Consider the following 12,219-nt stretch of genomic DNA (forward strand, 5'->3'; position numbering starts at 1 on the left):
CTGGTGTGCTTGGGGGACAGGAGCCACACTGGGGAAGTGGTTCTGTCAGCTCTGCAGGGGCAGGTTCAGAGGTGGTTGATGCCACACCAACTTAAGGCAGGAATGGTGGTTTGCAACAAAGCACCAACCTCCTCTCCGCCCTCCGACAGGGACAAATGACCCATGTGCCCTGTTTGGTTCACGTCCTTAACTTGGTGTTGCAGCGGTTCTTGGGCAGGTACCTGGGCTTACAGGATGTCCTGAGGCAGGCCAGGAAAGTCTGTGTGCATTTCCACAGGTCATATAATGCCAGTGCTTGGCTGGCTGACCTCCAAAAGAAATTTAACCTGCCCAAGAACCGCCTAATCTGTGACATGCCCACCAGGTGGAACCCAACGTTGGCCATGCTGCAGCGGCTGCACATGCAGCAGAGGGCCATCAATGAGTACCTGTGTGACTATGGCACCAGGACAGGGTCAGGGGAGTTTGTTTTTTTCCCCATGCCAGTGGGCCATGATCAGGGATGCATGCACTGTCCTGTAATGATTTGAGGAGGCCATGAGGATGGTGAGCAGTGACAGTGCATGCATCAGTGACACTGTCCCCCTTGTCCACCTGTTGGAGCACACGCTGCATGGAATAATGGACAAGTCAATTGAGGCAGAACAGAGGCAGGAAGAGGAGGACTTCCTTAGCTCTCAAGGCCCCCTTTATCCAGACAGTGTTCCTGCGTGCCCGCCGATCACGGAGGAAGAGGATGAGGAGGAGGATTGTGTCAGCATGGAGGTGGAGCCTGGCACTCAGCATCAGCACCAGTCTTTAAGGGATCATTTACAGTCCCAAGAAACCCATGGACTAGTACGTGGCTGGGAGGAGGTGGCTGTGGATCATGTCGTCCTTAGTGACCCAGAGGACTCCAGACCGAATGCCTCAGCAAACCTACGCTGCATGGCCTCCCTGATCCTGCAAAGCCTGCAGAAGGATCCTTGTATTCGTGGTATCAAGGAGAGGGATCAATACTGGCGGGCAACCCTCCTTGATGCACGTTACAAGGGTAAGGTTGCGGACCTTATCTTGCCATCGCAGAGGGAGCAGAGGATGAAACATCTTCGGGAGGCCTTGCAGAAAGGTCTGTGCAATGCGTTCCCAGAGACTGGGAGGTTACAAACTCCTGTTCCTGGACAACGTGTTGCTGAGGCTTCGGTCAGTCAAAGAAGGAGCGGTGGAGAAGGTGGCCGCCTGACCGATGCGTTCAATTTTTTAGTCCGCAGCCCCAAGGTATGATCGGTTCCAGCAACCATCGCCAGCATCTGTTTTACATGGTGCAGGAATACCTAGGAGCAAGATATGACTTGGACACCTTTCCCACTGAAAATCCTCTGGGTTACTGGGTCTTGAGGATGGATCACTGCCCAGAGATTGCACAGTATGCAATTGAGCTACTGGCCTGTCCTGCATCCAGCATTCTTGCAGAACGCACATTCAGTGCTGCTGGAGGCTTTGTAACCGATCACAGGGTGCGTCTGTCCACCGACTCAGTCGATAGATTGACCTTCATAAAAATGAATCAGTCTTGGATCACCACCAGCTACCAAGCACCTGATGCTGATGTAACCGAATAATTTTTTTTGAAATGTCAGATCCCTTCAAAGACTGCCTATGCTGATGCTGAGTGACTATCCTGTTATGCTGAGTAATTATCCTCTTCCTCCTCAATAATCATGCTGATAGCTTGTAAGAACATTTTTGGTTCTGGGCGCCGCCACCAGTGCCTAAGGCCCAATTTTTCAGCCCCTGTTTAAAGGGGGGGTGTAATTACAATTTTTGATGCAATTCTTTGAAGCAGGGCTAGTTCCTGCGCTCCAACTAGAGTATCTGTGAGGGGTTGCAGTGTTGTGGCACCAGCACCAGTGCCTAAGGCCCAATTTTTCAGCCCCTCTTTAACAGGGGCGTGTAATTCAAATTTTAATGCAATTCTTTGCAGCAGGGCTAGTTCCTGTACTCCAACTAGAGTATCTGTGAGGGGTTGCAGTGTTGTGGCACCAGTACCAGTGCCGAAGGCCCAATTTTTCAGCCCCTGTTTAACAGGGGCGTGTAATTACAATTTTTGATGCAATTCTTTGCAGCTGGGCTAGTTCCTGCACTCCAACTAGAGTATCTGTGAGAGGTTGCAGTGTTGTGGCACCAGCACCAGTGCCTAAGGCCCAATTTTTCTGCCCCTGTTCAACAGGGACATGTAATTAGAATTCTTGATCTAATGTTTCACAGCAGGGCCCGTTTCTGAGCCCACCAAGAGTAACTGTGAGGACTTACAGTGTTGTGGCACCAGCACCACCACCACCAAAAGCCCAATTTTTCTGGCCCTGTTCAACAGGGGCATGTAATTACAATTCTTGATATACTATTTCACAGCAGGGCCCGTTGAGGGCTTACAGTGTTGTGGCACCAGCACCACCATCACCAAAGGCCCAATTTTTCTACCCCTGTTCAACAGGGGAATGTAATTACAATTCATGATCTAATATTTCATAGCAGGGCCCTGTGAGGGCTTACAGTGTTGTGGCAATACCTAAGGCCACAATTTCTGTAGAGTATATAGGGCAGACCCCTACTTTCAAACATCCAACTTACAAACGACTCCTACTTGCAAACGGAAGGAGACAACAGGAAGTGAGATGAAAACTACCCCTAGGAAGGGAAAGTCCCCAAACTCTTTTTAGGACAATACCATGCAAATTAGCCTTTAAAATTAGCACTTTTGATTTCATACGTTCGAGTCCCATAGACGTCAATGGGGTTCTAAAGTTCGTGTGAATTTTCGGTCCGTTCACAGGTTCTGGTGCAAACCGAACCGGGGGGTGTTCGGCTCATCCCTAGTCACAATGCAGAGATGCTCTAGTTCTGATAAGTTCCTTCTACTGTGTTAACATTTCATGCTTTGCATATTTTGTGGATAAAAGGACTGTGGTATAAGTGTGCAGAGCTTAGGGCTTTTATAGCAATCAGCACGGTGCACGCGGTGCGCTGCCTGTTTCCTTCTGACCGTTTTTTTTGGAGGGGAGGTGAAGTACCTCCAAAAGGAGATGACTGGAGAAAGAGAAGGCTGTACCCAAGACTAGATGGAAGGCTGCAGAGTGGACAGCAATCAACAGTGGGTAAAAACAAAGTTTACAGCAATGTGTGGGAGCTAGATTGAGGAAGACAGAGCAGACAATGTATGTAAAAAAGTATGCTGATCACGCAGTAATGGGACATGAGCATAATAGACACAGTCACCAAACAGTAAATACAATCTCAACACAGAAACTGGTTCCAGAGGTCAGTATATACGTGCTGAAGGCTATGTTGCCCCATACTTTGCATATTTTGTGGATTAAAGGACTGTGGTATAAGTGTTCAGAGCTTATGGCTTTTATAGCAATCAGCACGGTGCACCCGGTGCACTGCTTGTTTCTGTCTGACTGTTTTTTTGTAGGGGAGGGGAAGTACCTCCAAAAGGAGATGACTGGAGAAAGAGAAAGCTGTACCCAAGACTAGATGGAAGGCTGCAGAGTGGACAGCAATCAACAGTGGGTAAAAACAAAGTGTACGGCAATGTGTGGCCGTGTGGGAGCTAGATTGAGGAAGACAGAGCAGACAATGTATGTAAAAAAGTATGCTGATCACACAGTAATGGGATATGAGCATAATAGACACAGTCACCAAACAGTAAATACAATCTCAACACAGAAACTGGTTCCAGAGGTCAGTATATATGTGCTGAAGGCTATGTTGCCCCATACAATGCTGTCTACATGATCCTGTTTGACCTTGATCCTATGTATTCATTTTTATTATGGGCTTGGATATATTGAAGGGAAATTTCCCCAACAGACCACAGACATCAACAATTAAAATGACTGAGTTTTTAACCCCATTTTTACTCCATTCAAAAGAAACAAACAAATTAAAGCTTTGGCTATACAATCACTTTAATTAATTATATCCAAGGCTGCATAAACCTAAATAATGTATTATTCTTATTTATCCTCATCTTTATCTTTCTTCTCTTCAATTTGTTCTGAATTTGTTTTTAAATATTTAAGGAGATATTTGTTTAAATGTGTGTTGCATTTTATTTTTAGGTCTAGTTGCATTTTATTTTTAGGTCTATCTGGTCTTTGAATAAATATTTTTACAGTTAAGGGGATATTATTTGCTTAAATGTATTTTAAACAAGTTGCCTTTTATTATTTATTTATTTTAGGTCTATCTGGTCATAGAATAAATATTTTTACCATTAAGGAAAAATTATTTGTTTAAATGTGTGTTTAACTAGTTGCATTTTATTTTTAGGTCTATCTGGTCATAGAATAAATATTTTTTACAATTACAGAGATATTATTTGTTTAAATGTGTGTGTTAACTAGTTGTATTTTATTCTTAAGTCTATCTGGTCATTGAATAAATATTTTTAAAGTCAGACATGTATTTAAATAAAAATTCACCTAAATGTTATTACTGAAATAAAAGTAGAATGCACTAAATAAGAAATCACACTTCTGGTGCTAAATATTATTGTGTTAAGGACGAGGATTTAGAAAACACCGAAACAATGTATGGATTATTTCCTTAGTAAAAGCTGCATTGTTGTATGATTTTTTAAGTTTTTCATTTGCATTTATAAATTTTGCACCTGCAGGTTTGTTCCAAAAAGCAATCATACAAAGTGGAACAGCCTTATCCAGCTGGGCAGTGAACTACCAGCCTGCCAAGTATACGAGGATATTGGCAGATAAAGTGGGTTGTGACATGCTGGATACTATTGACTTAGTTGAATGTCTTCGGGAGAAGAACTACAAAGAACTCATTCAGCAGTCCATCACACCAGCCACATACCACATTGCCTTTGGACCAGTCATTGATGGTGATGTCATTCCAGATGACCCACAGATACTCATGGAACAAGGGGAGTTCCTTAACTATGATATTATGCTTGGAGTTAATCAAGGAGAAGGCTTAAAATTTGTGGATGGCATAGTAGATAATGAAGATGGTGTTTCACTAAGTGATTTTGACTTTTCAGTCTCTAACTTTGTAGACAACCTGTATGGTTACCCAGAGGGGAAAGATACTCTCAGAGAGACAATAAAGTTTATGTATACTGACTGGGCTGATAAAGAGAATCCAGAAACAAGAAGGAAAACTTTGGTTGCACTTTTCACAGATCACCAGTGGGTGGCACCTGCTGTTGCAACAGCTGATTTACATGCTCGATATGGCTCCCCAACCTATTTCTATGCATTTTATCACCATTGCCAAAGTGAAATGAAACCAAGCTGGGCTGATTCTGCCCATGGTGATGAAGTTCCTTATGTATTCGGTATTCCCATGATTGGACCCACTGAACTCTTCAATTGCAATTTCTCAAAGAATGATATCATGCTCAGTGCAGTGGTTATGACATATTGGACTAACTTTGCCAAAACTGGGTATGTAGCATTTTTTCTTTTTTACTATAATAATATTTATATTCATATTTGTTGTAGAGTTCTTTGTTATTTGTGCAGAAAACAGGGCAGAGTTGTATTTTAAGAAACAACCAAATGGAAAATTCAAATCACTTTCAATACATAGGAATACAATACTGTATAGTTTCAAAGATCCTAAATTCTGAATTTTATAAATATCCGATCTTATAAAAAATAAACCAGTTTTAACCCTAAGCCATACTTAAATGTAGCTTTCTGTCTATCAAAAGGTACACGCCTGTAACTTTGTAGAAAAAAATTTAGATGACAAACTGCCACCATCCTCTGACAGAAGTTATGAGGTGGCTCCACATTTACTGCTGGGTATACACGGGGTGAAAATCTACCAAAAATGGTCAGTTCAGCTCCTTGTCCAACAGAAGCCAGTCTCACAACCAGCTTCTGTCCAACAAGCATACTGAAAAACCAATGGCTGCCAGCGCAGATTGGTGTGTTCTGGCGGAGGAGGGGGAGTGGGGGAAGTCCAGTCCCCCTGTCAGAACACAATAGCTCAGCGGAGAGATCACCACACTAACATAAAATGTGTTAGTACAGTGCTCTGTACATTGCTTTTGTTCAGCCCGCTGGATTGAACAAAAAAAAAAAAACATATTGTGTACTCAGCTTAAGTGATATTTCAGTTATAGGTGCAGTATACAGGACCAAATCACCCACACGACCTCTGAGTTTAAAATTCAGATTTCATTCCTAAAAAGCTTTTAAAATGAAATAGTGGAAATGGTGTATAAACATGTACGTTAGGGCAGTACAGGTATACATATTTGTGGAAACATGAGTTAGAATCAAGTCTTAGGAAACAAAAAAAAAAGCCTGCCATGATTTATTTTTCTTGAGATCTTGCAATAGTGTATCATTAACTGTTTAAGGACCGGCCCACGTACTTATACTGCGTCAGGGTGGCCCTTAAGCGTAAAATCGCATACCTGTACATGATATTCTTCTTCGGCTGATTGGACACAGCGGGAGCCAACCAGCAGAATGGCGGGCTGCCTATGTAAACAAGGCAGACCGCCGTTCTGCCAGAAAGGAAAATGGAGATCTTGTGTTTTTGCTAAGCAGAAACACAAATCTTTGTTTTCCTTTAGTCAAAGCACATCCCCCACAGTTAGAAAGCACTCATATGAAACACATTTAACCCTTTGATTGCCCCTGATGTCAGTGGTGTTACTAGGGTTGGTGTCACCTGGTGCAGTAAAACATGGTGTCACTCCCCCTCCTGCCTAGGCTGCCCAGCACCCTGCAGGCAGCGCACGGTCATCGGGCACACCCAAAACCAGCACCTGTAAATGATAGTATAGGGTGGTATAGTGACAGGTTAGGATAGTATAGAATGGTATAGTGGCAGGTTCGGGTGGTATAGGGCAGGTTCGGGTGGCACAGGGCAGATTAGGGTATTATAGCAATTTAGAAGAAGTGACCTGTTGCAATATGATGTATCAATCAAAATTAACATAAATCACATTGTATAAGTACAGACTCGAAAAAACATTGGTTTTGTTATGTTAATTTTGATTGGAAATGTATTTCTGTTATGAACTGCATCAATGTATGTCCATTGAATTGTTTGCACAAAAGATTCTTTGATTATCAATGCATACATTAATCTTTATGATTATATCTGTACTCCAATTTATTTATAACTTTATCAGTTTATGCTTAATAATCATGAACTACCCCTAGGAGTTAATGACATCAAATTAAATCCAAATCAATCTTATTCATTCACATGCAATTTCCTTAGCCTCAATGACATGCTTCATTTAGTCCCACTTTTCTTCTCCTAATTGTTCATAGGGTATTATAGAGTGGTATAGTGGCAGGTTGGGGTGGTATGGGGTAGATTGGATTGGTATATTGGCAGGTTGGGGTGGAACAGGGCAGTTCGGGGGTGGTACAGGGCAGGTTGGGGGTGGTACAATGCAGGTTTAGGGTGGTACAGGGCAGTTTGGGGTGGTACAGGGCAGTTTGGGGCGGTACAGGGCAGATTAGGGGTGGCACAGGGAAGGTTGGGGGTGGTACAAGGCAGGTTGAGGGTGGTACAGGGCAGGTTTGGGGTGGTACAGGGCAGGTTGGGGGTAGTACAGAGCAGGTGGGGTGGCACAGGGCAGGTTGGGGTTACACAGGGCAGGTTAGGGTATTAAAGAGTGGTATAGTGGCAGGTTGGGGTGGTATATTGGCAGTTTGGGGTGGCACAGGGCAGTTTGGGGGTGGTACAGGGCAGGTTGTGGGTGGTACAGGGCAGTTTGTGGTGGTAAAGGGCAGGTTGTGGTTGGCACAGGGCAGATTGGGGGTGGTACAGGGCAGTTTGGGGTGGCACAGGGCAGATTGGGGGTGGTACAGGGCAGGTTGGGGTGGCACGGGGCAGGTTGGGGGTGGTACAGGGTAGTTTGTGGTGGTACAGGGCAGGTTGGGGTTGGTAAAGGGCAGGTTGGGGTGGCACAGGGCAGGTTGGGGGTGGTACAGGGCAGGTTGGAGGTGGTACAGGGCAGTTTGGGGTGGTACAGGGCAGGTTGGGGTTGGTACAGGGCAGGTTGGGGGTGGTACAGGGCAGTTTGGGGTGGCACAGGGCAGGTTGGGGTTGGTACAAGGCAGGTTGGGGTTGGCACGGGGCAGGTTGGGGTTGGCACAGGGCAGGTTTGGGGTGGTACATGGCAGGTAGGGGTGTGTGACAGTGTGCTGTGCAGTAACTTATACCATACCTTATGCTTGCAGATGAAGACCCGGGCGGGTGGGCGGGCTGTGTCCTCGGCTCTATCTCCTTCAGCTGTGGGATCAGTGTGAAGGGGTCTGTGGGAGGTGTGGAGCAGGTGGCCACACCCCCAGCTCCGCCCACCTAATCTGGCTGCCAAGGGAGATATTGGAGATCCCCGAGTGACAGCTGGGGAGTGTTAAGGCAGCCTTCCCCGCATGGCTGAATGCCCTGCTCGCGCCACTCCGCTGCAAGCTATAGCTCTTAGCGGCGGCCCCAGTGTCACCCTTCTGGCAGGTGTCACCCGGTGCAGGCCGCACCCCCCGCATCCCCATAGCAATGCCACTGCCTGATGTTAACCCCTTCCCTGCTAGTGTCATTTATACAGTGGCAGTGCATTTTTTTAGCACTGATGATTGTATTAGTGTCACTGGTCCCCAAAAAGTGTCATTTAGAGTCAGATTTGTCTGCCACAATGTCGCAGTCCCACTAAAAATTTCTGATCACTGCCAACCACAGAGGTGATCAAATAGCACCCAAAAGAAAGCTCTATTTGTGGGAAGAAAAGGAAATCAATTTTATTTGGGTACCGTGTCACACACCTGTGCAATTGTCACAACACAGTGCCATATTGCAAAAAATGGCCTATTCAGGAAGGGGGTAAAACCTACGGGAGCTGAAGTGGTTAAGAGTTCAATTACTAAAATTATGTTTTATGATTTACACATACTAAAATGTTTGCATAATTCACCATACAGTATATACTGTTTTTCATGGACTTTATGGATTACTAAACCCAAGCCTTTATGGATAACTAAACCCAAGAACAAAAAATAGATACATTGCAGCTTACCAGTCCTTAGATGGTGGTGGCTGTGTTAGTATTTTTTTTTTTTTAGGCTAATAATTTCAGCAACGGCAGGCAATACCTCTGGAACTTGTCAGGCAGGCATTGTCTTTGTCACTTCTTGTGAGATGAAACATAAAACAATGTTATATTCCTTCTGTAATCTACAGATCTCATCACCCCACATGTAACTGCTGGACATGTTTGAAGTCCAGTCTTGGTGGCAACCCTGTCTCACTCCATAGATTCCATGGGTGAGAGAATGTAGCCACTCTGGGACAGAAAGTCAGGCAGGAACATCAGGTAAAAATAAAGAAAAAAAAGCATGAAAAAAACAAGATAATGCAGCCACTATATTTATGGACTGTAAGTGTCAACACATTACATTTTTGCTTTTGGGTTTAGGTATGCTTTAAATTAACCTTGTCATATTCCTTGCCAACTCCAACTGAGCAAAATATGGACAAATGTATAAGACATCACATTCAGTCAAGATAATCAGTAGCTCCAGAGATACAGTAAAGGCAACTGAAGTTAAATAACCAGTCTTGGTGTTCCCCTAGTCTACAATTCGTTGCCTCCCTTTTGGCTGGTGAGGTCACTGATCACATTAGGTATGGTCCAGAAATAAGTGAAGGTGAGCTTGACATTTAAAAAAAGGTAAGATTTGTATGTACATTTAGCTGTCAAAATTGTAGGATCCACTGATCATTTTGACATTAACGATTTTAATATAGGTAATTTTAGTTTATGCATTTCTTTATCATATTCAATGCATCTTTCATAAGAGCAGTATGAAGGCTGCTGTTGCTGGTCTCCTCTTGTAAATGCTAGTTACCAGCTTTTCTCTGAGTTCAATACTTTTTGAGTCACTGTTATGGAACACGCATGCAGAAAATTAGGTTAAGCCCTTTCTGCATGCTTGTTCTGGCTCTGAATGAATTAGCAGCCCATATATTTGTCTCAGTACAGGTTTACTTTAAGAAAAGGAAGTTATACTTCTTAAAGTCATGCTGAAGACAACCTGAAAATAAAATAATCTGAATTAATTCCAGTATGTAAATATAAGTGAAATTAAACACTAGATGGCGATGTAGCACATTACATTTATTATTGTTATAAAGAACTATGTGCTCTCTTCTTTATATAGATAAATATGGATAACAATTTATAATATTTTGTTATTATATAGTTTTCCTTAAACAATAGTGATAATAATAATAAGAACAATATATATATATATATATATATATATATATATATATATATATATATATATATATATTTATATATATATATATATATTTATTATTATTCATTTTAGCACCGTGATATAGAAGAACTACATCTGTATTTCTTATTTCCAGTTACTATCTCTCCAACAAGTTATACTTTTACAATATTATATAAGAAGAGGCATTGATGTTACTACCATGTTCATGGGTGCTGCCATCCTTAATTTTCAAAACAATTCTAAAGTATATACAGGATGTTTGTATTATAGCACTTTAGAACACACACACACATATATATATATATATATATATATATATATATATATATATATATATATATATATATATCCAAATAATTTTGCAAAAGTACAAAAGTTATTTTATTTATTTACAGTATTTTACAAGTGTAAACCACAACACTACTTGAGGTAGACAAGGTACATATCATAAATCCAATATTGATGACTGATTGATCTATAAGTCACCAAACTAATTAGCATTCTGGCTTTATTTACACTACAAAATAGTCAACATGTTTCACATGATTCCCTGCTATCAGAGAGGGACCACTGGAACAGGAAAAGGTTTGACCGCACTTACAGGTTTAAAGCAAAAGTGAAGATTTTATTGAAGATAAAAATCAGCAGACAACAACATAGATATCATGACATCAATGCAGACTTGGCAAGATTAACACGTTTTATGAATTGGAATTCGCTTAGTCATAATCTGACAAACACTGGTAAGTATAACCCTTATATAGCATATACTCAGCTGAAATCAACCAGTGATTGATTATGTCAATTAACCCTTGTATCTGAGGTTTTTGCAACAAAACAGACAAAAAACACACAAATAACTACAACCTATACCAATAACACACATATAATAAAATGAAGGAAAGAAACTTTAAACAGTGTCCTCCTTTGTATAGGAAACAATTGTATAAAAAGTTTTCTCCCTGTTATGGATAGCTGTTCTAACAGATCAGAGAAAAAGCACTATATAGAACACCACTAACGAAACATTCAAATATTTTTCAAAAAATCCTCAATATTAATTCACTATATAGTGGTAATCAAAAAATGTTATAACAATCACACCTATGTTACACTGTATATGTACATAATGCTTGTATCTGTCAATACATGTCACTATTGATTACAAAAAAAATCACAAAATAGTGATGTACACAACCCTAATGACTAGTATATAAGTTATACTTACAAGTGTTTGTCAGATAAGTGAATTCCAATTCGTGAAACACGTTAATCTCTGGCAGGTCTGCATTGATGTCAAGATGTCTATGATGTTGTCTGATGATTTTTAACTTCAATAAAGTCTTCACTTTTGTTTCAAACCTGTGAGTGTGGTCAAACCTTTTCTTGCTCCAGTGGCTCTTATCCAGATTGCGGACTGGACCTGCACCGTGAGGTGGAAGTGTGGGATTGCTCTCACCTGGAGCGGCTTGGCTTTGCTTTCTATCAGAGAGGGACCCTTGCTCTCTATGGTGAAATGATAGTCTCAATACAAAGGAAATGTCAGACATTTGCAATGCAAGTACTGTTTCCCCAAAGAAAGCTAAGGTTCAACTTTGTAGCTGCTGCCAAGGGATAGGTTTTTCTTCTCAGGCTGTAGCTGTTTTGGCAAGAAAACAAACTTTGGACATTGAACACCTTTTGTTTTGATGCTCCTGTAATATGTTTAACTGATTTAAACTAAGACCCCTTTCACACTGAGCCACCTAGGGCGTCAGTGGTAAAGCGGTGCTATTTTTAGCGCCACTTTACTGTCGTTTTAGCAGCGCTATTCGGCCGCTAGTGGGGTGGTTTTAACTCCCCTCTAGCGGCCGAAAAGGGGTTAAATCCACCCTCAAAATGCCGCTGGAGTGGCGTTTTACTGGCGGTATTGCAGCGCTGCCCCATTGATTTCAATGGG

General features: G+C 42.0%; 1 protein-coding gene across 4 annotated transcripts in view; it reads left to right on the top strand.

The window, feature by feature from the left end:
• The window catches only part of NLGN4X (neuroligin 4 X-linked), a 662,825-nt gene that overhangs the window by 590,186 nt on the left and 60,420 nt on the right, over positions 1–12,219 (top strand). For all 4 annotated transcript variants that reach the window (XM_073616379.1, XM_073616381.1, XM_073616383.1 and 1 more), the window contains one exon: positions 4,661–5,450. In XM_073616379.1, the coding sequence (XP_073472480.1) occupies positions 4,661–5,450 (790 nt within the window). The remainder of the gene's footprint in view (positions 1–4,660; positions 5,451–12,219) is intronic.

Source organism: Aquarana catesbeiana, linkage group LG02 (assembly GCF_042186555.1).
Source record: "Aquarana catesbeiana isolate 2022-GZ linkage group LG02, ASM4218655v1, whole genome shotgun sequence".
NCBI lineage: Eukaryota > Metazoa > Chordata > Amphibia > Anura > Ranidae > Aquarana > Aquarana catesbeiana.